At 34.7% G+C, this 22,876-nt stretch overlaps 2 protein-coding genes across 4 annotated transcripts; one reads left to right on the top strand and one right to left on the bottom strand.

Annotated features, from left to right (window-relative positions):
- Window positions 1-4,214: 4,214 nt before the first annotated feature.
- On the top strand, window positions 4,215-12,877 carry LOC132174986 (uncharacterized). Of its 3 annotated transcripts, none has more exons than XM_059586770.1 (13): window positions 4,215-4,544; window positions 5,377-5,515; window positions 6,073-6,209; window positions 6,841-7,042; window positions 7,568-7,806; window positions 8,190-8,301; window positions 8,537-8,681; window positions 8,886-9,028; window positions 9,154-9,317; window positions 9,938-10,246; window positions 10,340-10,395; window positions 10,825-11,039; window positions 11,357-12,877. In XM_059586770.1, the coding sequence occupies exons 1-13, from the start codon at window positions 4,341-4,343 to the stop codon at window positions 12,457-12,459; spliced, it is 3,168 nt and encodes a 1,055-aa protein (XP_059442753.1). In that variant the 5' UTR covers window positions 4,215-4,340; the 3' UTR covers window positions 12,460-12,877. The 3 variants fall into 3 exon arrangements, with proteins under 3 accessions (XP_059442753.1, XP_059442752.1, XP_059442754.1); XM_059586769.1 differs by having other exon boundaries at window positions 11,354-12,877; XM_059586771.1 differs by having other exon boundaries at window positions 4,422-4,539; window positions 11,354-12,877.
- Window positions 12,878-12,975: 98 nt separating this feature from the next.
- Window positions 12,976-15,583, bottom strand: LOC132174987 (glutaredoxin). The gene is made up of 4 exons (XM_059586772.1): window positions 15,370-15,583; window positions 14,838-14,926; window positions 13,363-13,461; window positions 12,976-13,224 (listed from the first exon to the last, which is right to left on the bottom strand). Exons 1-4 carry the CDS (start codon window positions 15,471-15,473, stop codon window positions 13,139-13,141), a joined length of 378 nt encoding a protein of 125 aa, XP_059442755.1. The 5' UTR covers window positions 15,474-15,583; the 3' UTR covers window positions 12,976-13,138.
- Window positions 15,584-22,876: the final 7,293 nt, after the last annotated feature.

Genomic DNA, 22,876 nt, shown 5'->3' with positions numbered 1-22,876 from the left:
TCGGGTTCATGGGCTGTGTCAAAAATTATCAGCCTTAATGTCATAGGTATAAGACTATACAAGTTAATCATAATCCGACAATTTTAATTAAATGAGTTAATTTTTTTAACTCTAATCCTCTAATTTCACAATATCATCTCAAATTTGTGTGTCGGGTCAAATATTATTGACGTAATAAGTAGATGACATGTGTGGTAGAGAGTGTCTGCGCAGGGTAAGGATTGTGTATTTGAGGTTGAGCTTGGAAGGCCTTTTAAATCTTACAATTATTACTGACTACATTTGTCTACATCTTCATTTTCAATCTTTCTGTCTAGATCTTCATTTTCAATCACTTTCGTGTCTTTGGCCTTTCTTCGGCGCTTTATGTGGGGGTCCAACGACTAGAGAGTTGAGACACCAACGCTTTACCTTTTCCTTTTATTTATTTATTTATTTCTTATTTTTATTTTTATTTTTAGAGTATAGTCTACTTTACCTTCTCAAAATATCACCCTAATAACAATTTACCCTTAAAACTATAAATTACCACAATTTACCCCCAAAACTACCAAAATAATGACAATGTACCTCAAATTTTAACAAAATGACAAAATTACTCTAACTAAAATAAAAACAAATATACTAAATTTTTTTTTTTTTTTTTTCAAAATTTTAAGGGTTTTTTTTTGTTTTATTGAAATTTTTATAAGGGTAATTTCGTCATTTTGCTATTATTGTGGGGTACATTATCATCGTTTTAGTAGTTTGGGGGGTAAATTGTCGCAATTGACAGTATGAGGGGTAAATTATCATTGGAGTGATAGTTTGAAGATGTTAAATGAACTTTACATTTTTTTTTTGTTTTTAATTTAATTTAATTTATATTTTTTTTAAAAAAAAGAATTTCTTCGTGGCTGTGCATCCTATTACAGCTGAAATTGATGGTTCATAATCTGAGCCAATCACTGAATCACACCATTCCTGGGGGATGCATTACATAACATAATAGTGAAGAATGGGGACAAATTTGCTGAGCCATTTTCTTATCGTTTGGAACCAAGACAATAGAATAATCCGATTTAACATTTTTTTTTTTTTTTTTGGTTCAGATTGAAAACGACATTGCATTATTCTCTTCACATGAATGAAACATTATGGTCCGAACAAGGAGGAATACCTTATCTCAGAGATTGAAATTTCCAGCAATTAATATGTCCAAATAAATATTAAGTTGTCCCACCACCTATTGAGACAGATAAATAATAAGGTAAAGTCTACTTAGTTCTCTCAAACTACTATCTCAATAACAATTTACCCTCAAAATTATCAATTACGACAATTTACTTCTCAAATTACCAAAACAATGATAATGTACCCCCAATGCCAGCAAAATGACAAAATTACCCTTATAAAATTTTCAATAAGACAAAAATACCCTTAAAATTTAAAAATTGGTATTTTTATTTTTATTTTAGTAAGAGTAATTTTGTCATTTTTAAAAAATAAGAAATACATTGTCATTATTTTGATAGTTTAGAGAATAAATTATCACAATTAATAGTTTGAGGGATAGATTTTCGTTGAAGTAATAGTTCGAGAGAGTTAAATAGATTTTACCTTAAATAATATATAAATTCTCTTACAAGTGCTGCTGAAATTAAAAGCTAATTATTGATAGTAAATGATGGTACTACTTATATGGGCTCCACATTATTCATTATTTTAGGTGGACAACTGAGGTCGTTGGATCGGATCATCGGACACTCTGACCTGTACAAACGTACTAAGATTAAACAATCTGAAAGGAAAACATGGGAGGAAGGTGTCGATGCACGTGGAACTGTTTTTATGGCAATGAGAAAAGAGAAATGTAAAAACAAGTGAGGGCCCGATGTGAGAGCCTTTGTATCATTAATTTTCTGGCCAGAAAGTGAAGGGCTTAATTCAAGAAAATTCATATTATTATGCTCCTTGTCCTCATCATTGAGAATGAAGATGTGACAATTTTCTTTTGTTCCCTAATTTAATCAATGGAAATTATATTTTAGCCAATTGTAATTTGTGATTTGGGTTAAATTTTGTTTTTGTCAATATGTAGTTAAAATAAAGTTATAGTTTAGCGAGTTAAATAATATCCTTTAATTATGTTAGAACAGTTTTCAACTCGATACTTGCAAAAACACTAAGAAAATTTAGACAAAAAACCTTGTCGGAGGGTGTCAACGAGGTATAAATTTGATGCTTAAGTCATTAATTTTTCAATTTAGTTATAATAATCAATTTGTAGAATCAAGAGTGTATACCCGTTTGCCTGAATGGAGGCTTATATAGAACAATATGACGGTCGGCACCGACTATTATCCCTTAACTCTCTAGCCTTAGCATTATCCGGATCATGGGAGTGATCGTGGCTAACCTTAGTAGTGGGGTCCCGAGACTAATGTCCATTGATAGTCGTGTCTTGGTTTCTGGTTAACCTTTAGTGATGGGTTGTGAGATTTTAGGCGATTGTTTCTCATGATTTTTAGTAATGGGTTTGGGATTCTCGATAACTGAATACCTAGAATTCCGTTGTAGTGAACCCGACCGATCTAAACGGGCTTTGTTACACGCGTTATGCTTGATTTCGGATCTTGGTAATTCTTTGGCCCATGTAGAGACATGGCTATTAGAATTGGCCAAATCCCCAACACTTTAGTATTTTTTAGTCTTATCCTGATAAGTTTAAATATTTAAATTATGTGTCTCCAAAGAAGAGACCGGAAAAACATAATATATCATCTTTATAACCTATTTAAATTAAAATAATGTATAAAAAATATGTACCTAAATCACAAATTGATATATTAAAGTGGACCCAAAGTGCAATAAATAATCATATTTGTGTAGCATGTCGACATGCTGCTTCTCTTAAGACTTGCAATGTAGGATTAACCCAATAAATATTGACCCCTATAATCTAAGTGAACTAAAAAGGTGGCATGCTTTTTCTGGAGCTTAGAACTTTGCCAATCTTGCCCACCATTAGAGAGACCTTAACTTGTGTAGACAATATAAGCCTGCTCATATTTTACATGTTTACCAAAGAATTTAATTTGAACTTAGTGATTAACTTTGTATTTTAATCTCCTAGATGACACAAAGATTGATTTTTGAACTGTGTCAATGAGAATGTTAAATCGGGGATTGAGACCCCGTGAAATAACACAAGATGCAATTATTTGAATCGTGATTAATTAGTTTAAATGAACAGTCCAAATTTATCACATCATCGATATCTACTAAAAATTAATTGTTCTTTCTCTCTTTCTAGCCCTCAACCTTTGCCTCCACCATGATTACTATAGTTCTACCCTCATTGCCACGCTGCTACGATCAATCTACCGGCATTTTTAGCCAAAGGAGTTGTTTGACTACCCCAAAGATCATGTTGGAAGTGATAAAATCATCAACTTTGCCAAAGAAAATGCGACTAATAGTGGCAGTAGAACAGAAATGATAGCTATAACGATGAAATTATCAATGGTCACAATAAAGGTTGGGATTGAGGACTATGATTTTTAATCTACATGGATGATGTAACAAATTTTAAACCATTCATAGGTGGTCAAGGCATATATTAGGGGGTGGATTTGAATCTCTGCAATGAAGAATTTCCACATATGCCTGATTAATATTAGCCGCTTTGAATTTTCATTGATGTTTTGATGAGGCTGAGTCAAGTTATGACTCAGTCGGATTTGAGGGATCGCTTACAATTTTCACTATTTAGGCCCTTCCTGTGTGGCTCCCAACAGGTAGGTGTTACTATGGTCACACCTAGATAAAATAATCACAACTGGTTTTCCCTGACAACTTTTTTATGAGAAAAAAAAAAAAAAAATTAAACCATTCATTTGCCTTGTAATATTTAAATTACTGTACCTCGTGCAATCTCCCAGATATTGCACGGAATCTCGATTCTTAAACTGGGAAGTGGATAGTGGATACTGCTTTGAGCCCCTCTAGTAATTACTTAATGGTCAAAACAGCAGTTAATGCTTCATTCCTGTCTCTCTGTCTGTCTTCACGTTATAGTACTCCTGATTCAAATCCTTGTACTTTAGAATCCCTCTCTCTCCCTCTCTCTCTCTCTCTCTCTAACTTATCTAGCCGTGCACTTGTCTTGTCTATTGGTCTCATGTGCACTATCCTTAACAAACCTTCATCTACCACTAAACAGTCCAAACTATTAGCCTCTCTCTCTCTATCACATTTTCACCACTATTTCCTCGCAATGCCCAGCTCTCACTGTTCAACACTCTCTCCACAAACCCCACAAATGCGTTTCTTTTGCTTGTAAATTTTGTTTTTCTCAAATGGGTCTGCTCAAGCTTTCATGGGTGCTTTTCTGGGTTCTCTTTCTTTTGAGTTTCAGAGCACTCTGTGATTCCTCAGAGGTCACTGTGAAGTTCTTGAAGGCTCCCCGAGCATTCTCGCATCTCAACTCATCCGCATTTGTCTTTAAAGTTTTCCTGGCTGGGGGAAATGGCCCTTGCACAAACTGTAGTGTCACTTGTAAGGTATGCTAAACTCTAATACTAATTTAAGCTACTTTTTTTTTTGGCTTTTATCTTTTGGTGCTCTCTCTCTCTCTCTCTCTCTCTCTCATGGTTTTTGTTCTGGGTTTTATGATTGTATTCTTTTCCTCCCTCCTTTTAGTAATAAGTTTCATGATTCTGAAGTTTATGTAAGACGGCGGTTGATTTCAGGGAGGTTGTGATTGTTTCAACGAACTTGCTCTTGGACTTTATCGTACAATTTTGTTTTCCCCTTCAAGAGGTTAAAGTAATTAGCTCATCTTTCAACGCTTTATGGATGTAATGAGCTTGAGTTTTCTTTTAGATTACCCAAGAAAACTAATTGGAATTCAGTTTATTCATTTCTTTAAACTATTTTTCTAAAGGTGATACAGTGATAGGGTTATTATAATGAAGATTTGCAGTTGATATAATGATATTTGTTCATATTTTTCCTGGTGCCAAGCTAATAACTGCAATAAATTTTTGTTTTGTGTGTGTTCATATTCTTTCTGGTTTTTCTTTCCACTTCAGTGGTAATTGGGTAGTGAAGAAGTTTCCTCATGGTTTGATTTTATTGGGTTGGCCGTTAGAATATAGGAACATTCGGAAGAGCCCGGAGGGCTACATTGTGCTCTTATTAGTTTACTTGTTTACATACAAATAACCCTTATTTATAGGGAAAATGTGGTAAGTGGAGTGAATATTGTAAATAAGGTAATCAGGCAAATACCTAATATAGAAATCCTATATTCTAACATTGGCTTTGGTTTTTCTCTTGATATCTATTTAGCTTTTTTCACAAAGTTATCTGTTGATAAACATGTTGATGCAGCTGGATGATGGCGTTACTTCAGGTTGTGAAGCTACTAGGAGGGTTTCGTATGCAGGCTTGCAGGATGGAAATCATACATTTGAGGTTTGCACCAACGGGTCTCGAGGAATTGGCTGTGCTAGCTATAAATGGAGTATTGGTTAAGAGCCTTCCTTTTATCCTTTTCTAGTTGTTATTATTTTTTGTTCATATTGCCACTCAACTTTAATGGCCATTTATAGCTTAAATGTCCTCAACATCAATTCAATTGTATCTTTGTGGAAATGTCTTACAATGCAATGTTTTGACCCCCTGTGTGCTGAATGGTTGAACATGACAAAATCAACTTCCATCAACTTCTTTTGATGTTTAGATCATGTTTTCCTTTTCTTTTACCCAGTTTTTTATTGTTTATATATGTGTGTGTGTGTGTGTTTTCTTCTTAAAATGGACTCTAGAAGACCCAGCTACTCAATTTTGTATCAAATCATAAATCCTGTCTTACTAAGATGTTGTACATTGAAGGTCTTGGTTCAACTATTCTTAATTTGCAACACACCCAGTTTACATTGAAGTTTGGTTTTACATATCATCAAGCCTGCAGAAACCAAACTGAGTCTATGATTTGAACATTCAAATTTAGATTTGCTAGCAATTATACTGACTTATATTTGTTTCCATCCCTTAGCTGATTTAAATTATACCTTAATTTTGCAGATACAGTCCCACCTACAGCATATATCACAGCCTCAACACCTTTCACAAATGCTCTTAATGTTTCTGTAAATATATCTTTCAGTGAACCCTGCACTGGTGGAGGAGGTTTTGGATGTTCATCTGTGAATGCCTGCAACGTGAGTAGGTGGCTAACAAAGTCATAAAAAAAACAATAAATAAATTTCCTGTTCTTTCTGGGATTTTCAGATTATTGCCATTTAGAATAGTGGTTTTGGGGCTGGACTTTTTCTAAAGATTTTTAATTGAAGAATGGTTTTAGTCGATTTGAGAATATAAAATGGAGTTCCCTCTAATGTAGTGGAGTCCACCTGAGTCCTGACACAAGCAATTATGTTGGATTATCTCCCTAGCCAATGATTGATTATCAGATCTTTTCTAAAAGGAATATTTTATAATAAAATTGCTTAATATGTGTTTTTGCTATGATATATGATAAATCATTTTTTTCTTTTAATTTTTTGAATCACTGACAGATCTCTTGGTTTTCCTCTTCTGGATCGGTCCACCATGTTAATTTGAGAAGATGTGTAAATTGAATTCCATAATTTAGTTTTTCGACTACCGATGCTTTCTTGACCAAATAAGAAACCAAATTCTAATAGGTTCCTCATTCATGTATATTAAATCACTCGGGACTTTTGCTCTGATACAATGGTAAATCACCATTTACTCTAAAAACTTAAGCTGATAGGAAATAGTGAATTTAATCATTTAATTAATACTTTAACAATGTAAATCTCATTACAGGTTTTGGTCTATGGTGCTGGCCAAGTTATACCGTCCTCGCTCAACATTCTGGAGCCAAACCTCAAATATTCTGTTCTTGTGAATTTATCATCTACTACTCAGTATGGGCGAGTGATAGTGGTAATGGATAAGAATTTTTGTACCGACAGTGCTGGGAATGAATTTACAAGAACTGCAAATTCGAGTTTCTATGTGCATGTTGGTGAGTATAGTGTTCATTCCACAGGTTATTATTTGAATATATAATATGCCATAATTATTTCATAATTTCAATAGTTGCAAGTGATATGTCTTTTCAGGGCTATTCCTATTATGATCTAGTTGATGCCTTGCTCTTTATTTACCAGCAATTTTTCTCATCCTAGATGGTGTGATCTAGACTGTTAATATATACAACACTAAATGCATCGACTTTGCCTGTTTTAATTTTGAGGATCAAATCATTGCAAATTTTCATGTTTGTTAGAATATTAATTAAATGATTAAATTTTCTATTTCGTATTAGCTTAAACTTTTAGGATAAATAATGATTTAACATGATAATAGAGTAGTAATCATGAGTTCGAACTTGGAGTCCATAATTTACCTTCCATTTCAGTTAAATATTTCACTCGTTGCACCTTTGATGTTTTCTCATATATTTCGTGAAGATACAATCTTATTTATTATTTTTTGTTGTCAGTTTGTTCTTTACTAGCTCTGTTCATTTGGTGGTTTTTTTCTACAGATAGAAGAAGTGTGTTTGTCAACCTGAGGAGTCACATTCCTGAAAGGCTACTTCAACTTAATGGTGAAACTAGACTGGTGCAGGCCACTAATAGCTATGATAAACTAAAGGTGTACTTGTACTTTTCAAAACCGGTTCTCAACTCATCTGCAGAAATTCTAAATTCTCTCCAAACAAGTCAAGGCATGCTTCTTCCCGTTAGCGGACAAAACATTGGGAATCGCAGATTTGGCTTCCAGGTCAGCTGGTTCATACAATTTTTTTTTTTTTTTCCGAGCTATGAGAATAGAATTTGGTTCATACATTTAGAGTCTGTTTAGTTGTCCAATGAATATTTGTGCAATATGTTATGCAAACTTTGTCATCTTGAATGGGGTCACTTAAAAAGAGGAGCCATTCATTGTAATGGACAAGCTAATCAGTTTCAAAAGTTTGTAGAATGTCCTGAATTCAAACTTTTTATCTTGATGGTTGCATATCTTGATCTTCCTCATCACTTATAAAAAAAAAAAAAAAAAAAAAAAATCTTCCTTTATGTTCTTGAATTGCATATTATATGCCTAAGGGCCTATTCTTTCTCATACTTTTTCGTGCTTGCCTCATTTTCACTTTGTCCCCTCAGGTCGCGAATATATCTGGCATGGCTGTAGTCACACTAAACATTGATTCAAACTCTATAATAAGCCTGCAAGGGACTCCAGTTTCTGCAATTGCTCCAGTTTCTTTCCTGTATGGTAAGATCTACATTAGTTTACAAACATTACAAAGATAAGATTATTTAACTATTTTGTGGAATCAAAATTTAGTTTCAATATTGTTTCACTCAACTCTTTGAATACAAGAACTTTTGACATTGAAAATACTATTATGATTCTGTGGAATCATCAAAGTTTTACATATAGATATAAATTTCAATTTTTATGAGATTTTGTTGTTTCCTCCTGACATAGATATAAATGTGGCCTTCAGATTCTCTGAGACCTGTTGTGAGGTTGAGTACCACATCTTATATGAGGACAACAGAGCACAACATTCCAATTTTGATAAAGTTCATGAAGCCTGTATTTGGCTTCAATTCTTCTAATATATCAATCTCAGGAGGGTATTTTAAAAGGTAAGTTATTTCTTATTACCTATACCATACATCTCCACATAAAAATGCAATCTAATTAGCAAATGAGAAATCATGATGATGACATCTATGCTCTATTTTTCGGTTCTTGGTGGGAAATGATATTTCAATTAGTAAGGCAAATGCATTTACTTTAACATATTTTCATGTTAATTCCTTTTCAATGAAAATATTACCATATTTCAGCTTTCATGAAATAAGTAGAAGCCTATATGCTGTGGAGTTACAAGCAGACCATGATATTGTATCTGTCAATGTCCCTGAAAATGTAACTGAGGATGTTGCTGGAAACAAAAATCTTGCTTCCAATGTTCTACAAGTAAGGCACTGTAAGGATTCTTACCCTTTTCTCTTGTATCAGCTTAATTGTATTACAACATCTTAAGGCCTAGAGGATTTATCCCTTTGAATTGTCTAGTTATTTTCTGATATAAGGTATTGAAAATATCTACAGATTCAGTACCTAAAATATCTTCCGTGATATCGGAGATTACAACTGCTTCATTTTTGGCGACATCTTTTGCTGCCGGGCTGCTTACGGTTTCAATTGCAAGCCTTCACTCCACTGGGACATTTTTACGACCATCTTCTTTTTGTGATCCTTCAAGAAATCTTTTCGTATGTTATCTAACTAATTTGAACATTTATCTAATTAAGTGATTAGTTAGTTATACCGTGATAATATTCTAGACTGGGAATTTTGCAGTGTTAGAAAGACAGCAGTATAGAAATTGAATATGCTGAGATTCGGTGTCTAGGATAAAAAAATGGGTAAGAAAAAAAAATCTTGCTACTCTTTGGTGTTGAAACTTTTTTCTAACTAAAAATTTTCTTTCTATGACATTCTTGACAAACAAACACATGACCAAAAAAAAAGTATTAATAGCATGTCAATATGCACCTCTAGCTTTCTTTGGACAACCATGATGAATCACAACACCATGCACAATATTGCTGATTTATCCAAAGTATGTCTATTGTATTTACAAAGCATTTCTTTTCTAGAAAGGATCTTTCTAACGTACAAATGATCCTCGCTCAAATGTTAAAAAAAAAAAAAAAAGAGACGAAGAAAAAGGATAATCAACCCCAAAGAGCTCCCCCTTAAAGTTTGTGGCGGGTAAATTGGTGTTAACATACTATCGTTTGGAGTATGTGTTATTAACTTATCAAAACTTATGAACTTTGCCATCATCACTGTAAAATTAATTAGCATTTTCCTTTTCTCTTTCATACAGAGAATTGCATGCCATATTCAGGTTTTTGCATTGTCTAGATGGTTGGTTGTGACATTGCCAGTTGAGTATTATGGATTTGCAAGGGGATTACGATGGAGCATTCCCTATTTCAGTTTTCCATGGGAAACTGAGCGCGCTCCGCTTGTCATGCCAGGCTCAAGTTCCCCTGCCTACTCAAATTCCTACATGTCTAAAATTCATGATTCAGGAAGTTTCCAGAATGTGCGATCGAAAGAAGAGAATTTGAGTAGGGCTGCTTCACCATATGGGTTGCCACTAACTCCCATGGAATACAGATCATATTTTGAGGTCTGAAACCTCTACTTTTCCTGTCACTTGCTTTTAACTCCTATAATCAGATGATAAATAGATCTTATGATAGAATGTATTCTATACCTGCAGAGCCCAAATATGGAACCTGAAGCTGAGTATATTATGGATCCACGTATTTTAAATGGGTAAGTTATGGGGACTCTAGTTTTCTATCTATTCCATGAACTTGCATATGGATTTAGAGACATAAAACAAAAAGTGAAAATATTCAAGATTAACATAAGCAGGAAAACTATGAAACTAATAAAGTACATTGCCAAAAGTTGTATAAAAATGTTGAATGGAAAACAAAGAATTCTGGGCATGTACATTTGGAATGCAAGTTATTTAGTTGTAGAGTTTTCTGTAGTCGCTATGAAAAATGAAAGTTATTGGTTCCTTGCATTATTGCAAATTGTTGATCAAACCAAGAGGACAAACTTGATACTTAATGCCATTTTAGTCATTTTTCTTTGATTTGGTGTCCTTCTTTTTGGAATTCTTAAGGTTGAAGTGCAACAGACAGGCTCATTTAGTTATCAGTGTAATGACTTACTAGATTTTGTCTCGTGTAGGTGGAGGGATTTTAGTAGAAGCATGTTCTGGTTAGCCGTAATTGGCGGCAGTTTGATACTGCTGCATGCTTTACTCCTTGTCATCCTAAAATTCAGGAAGAAAAATTCTGAAAAGCAGAAGGGTTATGGAGCACTCACATTTCCAAGATTTGAAATATTCCTCATAATTCTTTCACTACCTTGTGTTTGTGAGGCCTCTGCTGGTCTAATTAGAGGTAACTTGAATATTTGTTTTCTTCTCCACACATGAATCCTTATCAAGCAAAAGCCTAGCTTCCAAAGATAATTATTCTTGTGTTTGCTGTTTCTACAGTGCAAAAGATGATATTCATACCTTAATGAAAGTCATAGTTGAATTCTTTTATAAAAATATTGCCTTAATGTTGTTACAGTAAACCATAGAATGAGCAAGTTCTTTTATAAAAGCTCAAATTTATTGTATGTTTACATGCTCTAAGTCATCAATATTTAGGAAACTTCAAGCACAAAACTATCTTAGTTTAATCTTATCTCACTTTTGTGGATTAAGGAGGAGCGGCATCAGGGATTGTAGTTGGAATTCTGCTGCTTGGTGTTGTGTCTTTTCTACTGCTGGCATTGTTCTTGTTCCTCTCCATAGGTATTACATTTGGGAAGCTACTTCAGTACAAGGAAGTTCATCAAGAAGGACAGAGATTTCACTGGTATCAAGAAATAATCCGAGTAACTTTGGGTCCTAACAAAAGAGGCCAGTGGACATGGAAAAACCAACCGAGCTCTAATTACTTAATCATTTTAGGCCCTCTGTTTGAAGATTTAAGAGGCCCTCCAAAATACATGCTGTCACAGATTTCTGGGGGAAATTCCAATATGCATGGCGATCGAATCATTGCCTCTGATGATGAAACTGAAGATGCAGAAGCACCTGTTATCCAAAAGCTTTTCGGGATACTCCGAATATACTACACGCTGCTCGAGTCCATGAGACGGGTTTCGCTAGGGATTATGGTCGGTGCCTACCGGGCGAACTACTGGTCTTCTAAAACTCCTACAATAACCTTATTATGCATCACCTCTTTTCAGCTCTTCTTCCTTGTTCTCAAGAAGCCATTTATTAAGAAAAAGGTTCAGTTGGTTGAGATCATTGCAGTTTCCAGTGAAGTGGGTTTATTTGCTACTTGTTTGGTTCTCTTGGAGAAGGAATTTTCAGACAGGAATGAGACTATTGTAGGGGTCTTCATGCTTATACTTTTCCTGGTTGGATATATACCACAAATGGTGAACCAATGGTATGCTTTGTATAAAGAGACAAAGCAGCTGGACCCTGTTGAGAAATCTTTCTTAAAGGGTTTGAAAGTAGCTGCAATTGGATTTCTCCTGCTTTTTATTCCACAGAAGTTGACTGAAAAACTGGAAAGCAGGTTCCTGGTGAATCACCATGGGGATGGAGAAAATAGGGTTGCCGGTTCTTCGGTTGAAAGTAACAAGAATGCCGAGATTAGGAGCTTGGGCACAGCAGATAAACCATGGTCGAAGCAACTAAGAGAATTGGCAAAGGCTAGCTTTAGCAAAGAAGAAAGTGGAGCTGCAAATGATCCCTCAACCAGTCGTACAAAATGGAGTGGGTTTTGGAGCAGTAAAAGTAGTGAAAGCTGATCTTTATGTTCACCAGCTAATTTCAAGTCAAAACCAAGAGAAGCCATTTTTGCATCCAAGTGAAAGTAGTCTTGCCGGATTGGATTTAGGTGCTGTAAAAAAATAAAAAATACATATGTGGTCCAGATTTAATTACACTCCCTCTTTCTTATGAAAAACTTAAATTGGCTTTTTCTTATCCATCTTCCAACAACTGCAAAGCTGGCTGCCCTGCTTTTTGAAAATCCTTTTAGCTGGCAATGGAAAAGGGGCGGTTGTTTAGAATTGGATCCATGGGGTTGTAATCCTTTCTCTCTTTTTTGTAACCCATTTGTTGGGCTCATAGTGGAATTATCGAAAATTAATTTGTGGAAAGGTTGAACTTCTTATGTTCCATTTACAAAACATTCTGAAACAGTCTTATCATTGTTCTATCTGTAGGGTGTGGCTTGGAACTTCATTGATGTTCAATTTGAAAACAGTATAGTACATTTCAGTTGTATGTGCCTATGTGCAATGCTGTATCATTATCTTGACTGCAGAAACTGTAAATTAACATATAGAATCTATGAAATTAAGTTACTTAAATCAGATCTAAAAAGTTTTTTAGATCTGATGTGATTACATTGTTATTACATAACATGTAACATGTAGTTTCTTCTCTTCACCCTGTTTACAGAAACATCTTTATCTGCATTATTTACCGCTGTGCAGAGTTATTGGCAATGGCACCAGCTTCAGTGAGAAGGGGAACAAGCTGGCCTCCCTGGTACTTCTCTATAACAGCTGCAATAGCAGCAAATAAGAAAATGATACTATTTGATCAGTCTTTTCTTGTTATTTCCATAGGTCTTGATAGCAAAGAAACTAGGCACTGATTGTAATGAAAAACTAAAAAGGAGCAAGGAAACAAGCTTGGCTTACTGTCGCAACCACCAATGTGCTTTCCCCCAATAAACACATTAGGCACGGTCCTAATCCCAGTCCACTCTCCTAGAGCTGATTGAATGTCAGATCCATCACCTTCAAACAGAAGATGAGTTAAAAAAACATATAAATTCCTCAAAACGATGGTATAGTGAATAGCTAATATGTCTCATTGTTATGAAAATAGACTGCAAAAAGACAACTTGGATGTTAGTTTTGATCATGCAGGAGCAGATTATAGTAATTGGAAAAAGAATTAAACTTCAGAATTTTCTGATTAGTATCAAACTTGGAATCTATACTCTCAATTAGCTGGTAGAGAATGGGCTTATCAGTGTGTTTGCAGAGGGAATTTTTCAAAAGATTACTTCAATATCACAGAACTCAGAATCTCCATCGTGTAACATTATAATCTATTTAACATCTGCATTTGTTATGGTTTATACCATGATGAAACGTGTATAATATTTTGTGAGATATTATGTTAACCTGCATGTCCACGAAGGTCTGAAGTTAATATATGCATGCCAAGAAGCAACAGTAGCAGTTTCATCAAATCTTAAGTCTAAAAATCTAACTTATGCATCAATATGGACTCAAATTCCCACCAATGCGCGTCTTGTTTACAGTATCCTACTATTATCCCACTATGGTGACTAAGGTTGTAACAGAGCTGCTTGTGAATAGATTCAGGCTTGGCTCTTATAACTTCATTTTTATTTATTTTTATATATTATTATTATTATTATTTTTTAACTTTGTAAAGAGAAAATGCTAAGTTTTTTAAAAGATAAAAAGAATTATCTTCGTAATATAATAAATATAGCTTAAATTATTGTAATTGTGAGTCTCTGTATTTTGTTGAGTGGGTTTATATGTATGTAGATATGTGTGTAATGAAATGTGTATAAGATAAACATATAAGCTCGAGATTTGATTTAATTTATCTAATTACGCAAATGCTAAATCTTAAAAGTAATTAAATAACTAATAATTAGCATGAATTTACAAAAAAATGAAATAATAACGATATTGAGTAATTAGTGAACAAGTTCAGGCTCGTTTGAAAAACAAATGAACAAAACTTGAATAGATTATCGAGCTCGATGATAAGCTCGAGCTCATTCTTATACATTCCATACTCAACTCGGTTCATTACAACCCTCATGGTTACTATGTTGAGGTAGAGGTGCTGACACTGCTCCCATCAGTATAATAAGATAATGATTGGATACAAATGTGTTTCTATCATTTTTCTTATTAACTAGAGAGGAGACTTGACGAGAGGGTATATAAATTAGTAGATATATTGCATGCCAAGAAGGCAACATGAGCATTTTTTTCTGAATCTCCTCACATCATCCATTTTGACAATGCAAGGTGACTCTTTTGAGCCCAAACACATGGGAAAGAGTATTTCAAAACAAGGCAATAGGGAATCAAGCATCAACCACGAGATGAAATACACTTACTTTCCTCATCAAGTTCAATGACCTTATAACTTGCTCCTAGCTGTTTGAGCAGCTGCTTCACCCTATTGCAATAACCACAGTATGTTTTACTGCAATTGTGAGAATACCAAACTGAATTAGTACACTACATTAGATAGAGGCTTCAAATAGGATAGGACTTAGGAGGTTGCTGCAACATAACAGAATTTAAAGGTAACAATATCAAAGCATATATATCAACTGTTGAATCATGATTCATTTTCTTAAATCAAAATCAAGGTATTGATTGTTAATCATGAAGAGTAATTCTATAGGATTTATCCAAATGAATGAAAAATGTCTAGTTTTTTTAGTTTCTGTGTCAAGAAGCCCATTTGGGTCTCTCTCTTTCTTTACTATCTTCAGTTTCCATAATATTTCCAAATTTTTACCATGAAGGCAGAGGCAAAATAGCAAAAACCGCTAACCCACAAACATATGCTATCAATTACATAGCGAAAATCAATAATTTGATGATGTTTGGTGCGGAGAGAGGTAAAAAAAGAAAAAGAACCTGAAGATAACAACGGGTGCGGAGGATACAATCTCCTTTGCCTTTTTCAACGCCATTTCTAGCTCTTCTTTGCTCTTTGTTCTTGAGCTGAGCACGGATCCCATATCTTTATATGTATAGGAGAGAGAGAGAGATAAAAGAACAGGTGTTGGAAGCTCCTTTCGCGTGGTTCTTTTGCTGGCAACGCCGCTGCAGAGAGAGAGCGATGTACAACAGGTGTTGGAATTTACTTCTGCCTGCTGGCAACGAAGCAGAGCTGGTCAATAGAGAGAGAGAGATTAATTAATTGTCGTTTTGTCTTTTGCTGCAGCCTGCAAGATGGATCGAGGTCCCGGGCCCGCTAATTGTTTTTTAAAAGGGTTAAATAACTAATATTCCCTTTGGGTTTGTGAACTTTATTTTTTTCTTTTAGGACCCTCATGGAGTTTTAATAAAAGATTAATTTAATACATCCGTTAGTTGACTGTTAAGACTGACACGTGTATCAATCATATGTTGACACGTGGCACCTATTTAACTTTTTTTTTTTTTTTAAAAAAAAAAATTAATAAAATATTATTTTTTTTTTAAAAAAAAAAAAATAGACCACCATTTTTTTTTTCCTTTTTTTTTTTTTAAATACATTTTTTAATTTAAAAAAAATAAAAATAAATTAAATATGTGCCGCGATATTCGATATCTGATGATAACGTCGGTCTGCAATCAATATGAAATGAACAAGTGATCCTTTATCAAAACCCCAGGAGGGTCCTGTGATAAAAATGAAACTCCAAGGGAAAAAAAATAAAGTTGATAAACCCTAGGAGGGTTTGGGGTATTTAACCCTTTTTAAAATTCTGACCATACATTTTCATTAAGCAGTAACCATTTCGTCACGTGTTTCTTTAATATAAAATAATAATATTATTTTAAAAATAAATATAAAATCAAATAATAAAAAATAAAAATAATTATTAAAAAATATGGAATGATCGAGATCTGCCACTAGTTGACCAGACCGGTTGAAATTTGACCACCCCATGGCTCCCCTAGGGGGGTGGTTATTACCCCAACCCGTACTGGGGTGGCTTTGGCCCAGCCACCCTCAAGGCTATTTAGGAGTGGAGTGGATTTCCTATAGAGTAGTTTGACCACCCCATATTTTTTAATATTTATTTTTTAAGAAATAATAATATTTTATTATTTTATATTAAGTGAGACGCGTAACGGAACGGTGACTGTTAAATAAAAATAAATAGTCAAGATTTAAAAAAAATTAGTGGACAACTTTTTTGACTATTGCCGGGGATCCAAATCCCCTGCAAGATGAGGTCAAGAGAGAGAGAGATTAATTAATTGTCGTTTTGTCTTGCTGCAAGATGGTGTAGTTGTAGGGGCGATATTTGGAACTGTTACGTCGGCTCGGGCAAGCCTCATTTGAGCTTTTTGTAATGAGTTGTCTGCAAATTGTTGATCAAAACCAAAAGGACAAAGTTTATACTTTTTAATGCCACATTATTGAGTTTTCTTTTTATTTGGTGTATTCTAGTTTGGATTTCTTAAGGTTTAACTGCTACACAAAGGACTCATTTAGGTTTTTTTTTGGAAGAAAATAATAATACTAATTAAAATTGTTGATACGATCACACACCTAAGCACCGACTAAGAATCCCAGCAAAGAGAAGAGTGAGCAAAGAAGTTTGCCGGGTGTGACACCGACTAAAAATCCTAGCAAAGAGAAGAGTGAGCAAAGAAATTTGCCGGGTGTATGAGAAATAATCTCTCGCTATGCACCCTTTGGCCTCATAAGGGGCTAATAAATTCAGTGGTGGATCTATTTAGAGTCCAATAGAGGCCATGGCCATGCAGAAGTTAAAATAATAATAATAATAATAATAATTCTTAAAATTCAACAGCTACATATATGTTTTGACTGATAAACATATATAAGTGTAAATAAATTGTTCAAAACTGCTTATATATGTTTTTTTTTTAAAAAAAAAAAAAAAAAATTTATGGTTTTGTTATACTTTATAGTTATTGTAATAGTTCCCATTTCTCATATGCTAGAAAGCAAACTTGTGATGGAATTGGAATCAATTGGTTATGTAAGTAAATAAAAATAAGCACTAATTAACGATTTCTTGATGAATCTACCCAGAGTTATTAGAATTTATTTATAAATTCCATTCCCTATTTGTAATTTGTTGGGCGTCTTTTTTTTTTTTTTTTCCTAATTGATATAAAAATATGTGGTGAGCAATAATCTGAAGATGGCAACATAGAAAATCCTTGAGCAGGCTTTAAGTGGAGTCCAAGCAATTGAAGGGCTTAACGGATAAGTGTTCATATGGAAATACCGACGATGGACGAAGGCCTCAAACCACCGAAACCAACCCAATATCGCTTTTTAGATTCAAAATAAATGACAACGGGTAGAACTAGAAGGGAAACGATAATATTCTCTCAGGCCCAATCCAGTTCAAGTCTACCACCCAGTTTATTTAAATTTGAAAATTAAAATAAAAACATTAATGAGCAACGGAAGAAGTTCTATCCAAAAGAGTCCCTAAAAGACCAAACCAATCCCTCTCACCTCTGTATATATAGAATGAGTGTCATAACATAAAAAAAGTGCCCTTTTTCATTCTTCTTTTCTTTCATCTGTGCGTTCCGAAGTGAAAGTTTCTTAGAAAACCAAACCTTGTCTTTGCCTTTTCCCACCTGTTTGATTTTTTTGTTTGCTAATTTTCCTTCTCGGAGTAAGATTTCTTGTAATCTTTGAGCAAAAAAGTGAAATATTGCAATCTTGAGGAAATAAAATCTCTGGGTTTGTGTTCTTGGAGCAATCTTGCAATCTCGGAGTGATATTTTTCTGTGAGTTTGTGTTCTTAAACGAAAAGTATTCAGCCATGATTTTTTTTGACCGGAAATCGGTTGATCGTTTGTCCAAGAAAAGGGACGTGCATGGTAGTTGCAAGAACCCATTTTCTTCGTGCCCAAGACAATCGGCTTCTGGTGTTATTAGCGAGGATGGAGAGGATGAGAAGCCACGGCTTGTTTTGAAGATCAAATTGCCTCCATCCCAAAACAAAGGAGAAAAGCCTTGCAAAGTTAGCGAGGACAGAGGGGATGAGAAGCCGGTACCATTACTACCAACGCCTTCAAGCGGCACAAATAATCTTGTTGAAGAGAAACCACGGCTTGTTTTCAAGATCAAACTGCCTCCATCTCTCAACAAAGAGAAGAATGATGGCAAAGATGACAGATTGGTACCCACAACTTCCAGCAACAATGGCATGAGAATTGGGTACCCTTTCAAGAAACCCATTGCTCGTTGCCCTACAAAATCTGCCTCAAGGGTTGCTACCAAGAAGCGTTTTCCAACATCTTCTACTGCTGAAAAGAAAGCTTGTCATGTTAAGAGGGCGATCAAGTTGCCAACACCAAACACCAAAGCGATAGAGTTGAATGGCAAGAGTGGAGGGCAGAGTGATCCGAAGGCATTGATCCCTTTCAATGAAGGGAAGAAAGAGAGACGTGTGATCAAGATGATTAAGTTGTCTGCACTGCGCCAAAACAAGGAGGAACGGTTGAATACTCGAGGGATGGCTGTGGAAAAAATGGATGAGAAGGCATTAGAGTTGAAACTTGAAGCCTCAAAAAGGAACCTACATCAAAGGTACCAACAAGCCCAAAGTGGCAAAAGGAAAATCGAATTGATAGATTTCAAGGACATTCCTAAGCCTGAGAATGCTCCTAAGCGATCCAAGAACCAATACAGACGTATATAGATTAGTTTTGAGGATCTCATATTTAGTTGTTTTCCATCATCTGGATTTTGTACAAAAATTGAGTTACATCCTGTAATATGTAAGAGAACTAGTTACTATCTTGTGTAATCATTCTTTTCAATTAAGTAAATACTCTGATCTTTTTGTCTATATATGGAATCAACTGGCCTTGATATGTTTCCTTTGTGCCGCCTCTTGAATATAGTGGTTTATAAAAAAACATGTTGTCCTGCAAGCACGGCAGAAAATTTTGGGCTAAATTCTACTCACATGAGACTTACCATGCGTTTGATGTTATTTCCAAAAGTGTGGTTTGTGATGAGATTTTGTTTTTTGTTTTTTGTTTTTTTTTTTTTTTTTGTGTTTGTTTGTTTGTTTGGTACGACATTAAAAAGCAGACATATCAAAACATGACGAGCCTAACAATTTGGTCCAAGGTTGCAGAATGATGAATACAAAGACGGTAATTTTGTGTGTCAAAAAGAAAAGGATTTAACACTTGATCAATTAATGACAATCTCGTACAATTTCATTATATGCTCAAACATTGTTGCAGGAGTATGTGTCATGCCCAAAATTATGATTTATTTGGCCAACACCATACAAATTCCTTGTTGTGTTCATCATATTCTGATTCCCAAACACAGCAAACAGAACTTTATGTTTGTGCAAACTGCAAAGGCTTTCTGCCACGTACCAAAGACGCACCGAATGTTCAATTTTTTAGTTGAAAAATACTACATCTTACAGCAAGACAAAATTGAGCAGCTATGTTAGCCATAAGCACCCTTCATTGCCAGCAAGAAGAAGCAAATTCTAACACCTGGCCTTGACAGCAAATTCCTTTGGATTCACCCAAATGGCCTTCATTCTTTTTTCTTTTCTTTTTTGACAATATTGAAATGTTGTAGCCTTTATATTTGTGATATATATTGTGAGCCTAGGGGAATGCTTTATGAGAAATGATAAACAAACAACCGAATTGCAGAGGAGATCCTTGCCACTATCTAACCAGAGGCTAAGGAGGGGGTAGTCTAGCGGCCTATACGTTTGTGATATTGTGAGCACATCAATTTGCTCTCCTATGGCCTTTATTCATTCTTGACACAAAAGTTACATCTTTTCATTCAGCCACATGGCTTTCCTTCTTAACCCAACAGTTCAAAAAACTTTCTTTTCTGTTCATTCAACGCTTTATTATGATTTGATCTTCTTAATTATATATATATATATGCTTTGATCTTGTTAACTTCAAATTTTTTGTCTTAGCATAACAAAAAATAAATAAATAAATAAATAAAATTTAATGATCTTCTTTGTTATGTTGGAGCAGCCTCCTATATCTTAGCATGCATATATATATATGCTAGTTCAGTTTGATACGTAAACTTTATATAATAAAGCATGCTAAGAGTTAAAATATACCATATCAAAATTTACAAAATAGATACTTGCTGAAGTCATCCCCTTTGTTGAAATTATGAGGAATAATAGGGAAGTAATATAGAAAATAACACAAAGAACTTTACGGATGGTTTGATATCAATTTAATTATGAAATATACGGAAAATATTATATACTTTCCCTATATTCTAACACCTTTAATTTAATGATCTTCTTTAAGCAATATGAAAATAAGATTTTGAACATGTAGGAAACAGCGGACCTAACCTTTATATATATATATATAAAAAAAGATGGTATATAGTGTTTTTTGATAAAAACCACTATATTCAAGAGGCGGCACAAAGGAAACATATCAAGGTCAGTTGATTCCATATATAGACAAAAAGATCAAAGTATTTACTTAATTGAAAAGAATGATTACACAAGATAGTAACTAGTTCCCTTACATATTACAGGATGTAACTCAATTTTTGTACAAAACCCAGATGATGGAAAACAACTAAATATGAGATCCTCAAAACTAATCTATAAGCATCTGTATTGGTTCTTGGATCGCTTAGGAGCATTCTCAGGCTTAGGAATGTCCTTGAAATCTATCAATTCGATTTTCCTTTTGCCACTTTGGGCTTGTTGGTACCTTTGATGTAGGTTCCTTTTTGAGGCTTCAAGTTTCAACTCTAATGCCTTCTCATCCATTTTTTCCACAGCCATCCCTCGAGTATTCAACCGTTCCTCCTTGTTTTGGCGCAGTGCAGACAACTTGATCATCTTGATCACACGTCTCTCTTTCTTCCCTTCATTGAAAGGGATCAATGCCTTCGGATCACTCTGCCCTCCACTCTTGCCATTCAACTCTATCGCTTTGGTGTTTGGTGTTGGCAACTTGATCGCCCTCTTAACATGACAAGCTTTCTTTTCAGCAGTAGAAGATGTTGGAAAACGCTTCTTGGTAGCAACCCTTGAGGCAGATTTTGTAGGGCAACGAGCAATGGGTTTCTTGAAAGGGTACCCAATTCTCATGCCATTGTTGCTGGAAGTTGTGGGTACCAATCTGTCATCTTTGCCATCATTCTTCTCTTTGTTGAGAGATGGAGGCAGTTTGATCTTGAAAACAAGCCGTGGTTTCTCTTCAACAAGATTATTTGTGCCGCTTGAAGGCGTTGGTAGTAATGGTACCGGCTTCTCATCCCCTCTGTCCTCGCTAACTTTGCAAGGCTTTTCTCCTTTGTTTTGGGATGGAGGCAATTTGATCTTCAAAACAAGCCGTGGCTTCTCATCCTCTCCATCCTCGCTAATAACACCAGAAGCCGATTGTCTTGGGCACGAAGAAAATGGGTTCTTGCAACTACCATGCACGTCCCTTTTCTTGGACAAATGATCAACCAATTTCCAGTCAAAAAAAATCATGGCTGAATACTTTTCGTTTAAGAACACAAACTCACATAAAAATATCACTCCGAGATTGCAAGATTGCTCCAAGAACACAAACCCAGAGATTTTATTTCCTCAAGATTGCAATATTTCACTTTTTTGCTCAAAGATTACAAGAAATCTTACTCCGAGAAGGAAAATTAGCAAACAAAAAAATCAAACAGGTGGGAAAAGGCAAAGACAAGGTTTGGTTTTCTAAGAAACTTTCACTTCGGAATGCACAGATGAAAGAAAAAGAAGAATGAAAAAGGGCACTTTTTTTATGTTATGACACTCCGTCTATATATACAGAGGTGAGAGGGATTGGTTTGGTCTTTTAGGGACTCTTTTGGGTTCAGTAGTTCTATCCGTTGCTCATTAATGTTTTTATTTTAATTTTCAAATTTAGTTGCTTAGGCTGGGTAGTAGACTTAAACTGGATTGGGCCTGAGAGAATATTACCGTTTCCCTTCTAATTCTACACGTTGTCATTTATTTTGAATCCAAAAAGCAATATTGGGTTGGTTTCGGTGGTTTGAGGCCTTCGTCAATCGTCGGTGTTTCCAAATGTACACTTATCCGTTAAGCCCTTCAATTGCTTGGACTCCACTTAAAGCCTGCTCAAGGATTTTCTATGTTGCCATCTTCAGATTATTGCCCACCACATATTTTTAAATCAATTAGGAAAAAAAAAAAAAAAATAGACGCCCAACAAATTACAAATAGGGAATGGAATTTATAAACAAATTCTAATAACTCTGGGTAGATTAATCAAGAAATCGTTAATTAGTGCTTATTTTTATTTACTTACATAACCAATTGATTCCAATTCCATCACAAGTTAGCTTTCTAGCATATAACAAATGGGAACTATTACAATAACTTCCCCAATAGTAACTATTAAGTATAAGAAATCC

The sequence above is a fragment of the Corylus avellana genome, chromosome ca3 (assembly GCF_901000735.1).
Source record: "Corylus avellana chromosome ca3, CavTom2PMs-1.0".
NCBI classification, from domain to species: domain Eukaryota; kingdom Viridiplantae; phylum Streptophyta; class Magnoliopsida; order Fagales; family Betulaceae; genus Corylus; species Corylus avellana.
This window is presented reverse-complemented; position numbering and strand designations above follow the sequence as displayed.

Excerpts from the sequence above, each read along its gene's own strand:
- LOC132174986 (XM_059586769.1), top strand. The coding sequence starts at position 4,341 with ATGGGTCTGCTCAAGCTTTCATGGGTGCTTTTCTGGGTTCTCTTTCTT. Across the intron at positions 9,318-9,937 it reads ATCCTTCAAGAAATCTTTTC|AGAATTGCATGCCATATTCA; the intron begins GTATGTTATCTA and ends TCTTTCATACAG. Across the intron at positions 10,247-10,339 it reads AATACAGATCATATTTTGAG|AGCCCAAATATGGAACCTGA; the intron begins GTCTGAAACCTC and ends CTATACCTGCAG.
- LOC132174987 (XM_059586772.1), bottom strand. The coding sequence starts at position 15,473 with ATGGGATCCGTGCTCAGCTCAAGAACAAAGAGCAAAGAAGAGCTAGAA. Across the intron at positions 14,927-15,369 it reads GCACCCGTTGTTATCTTCAG|TAAAACATACTGTGGTTATT; the intron begins GTTCTTTTTCTT and ends TCACAATTGCAG. Across the intron at positions 13,225-13,362 it reads GCACATTGGTGGTTGCGACA|CTGTTATAGAGAAGTACCAG; the intron begins GTAAGCCAAGCT and ends CTGCTATTGCAG.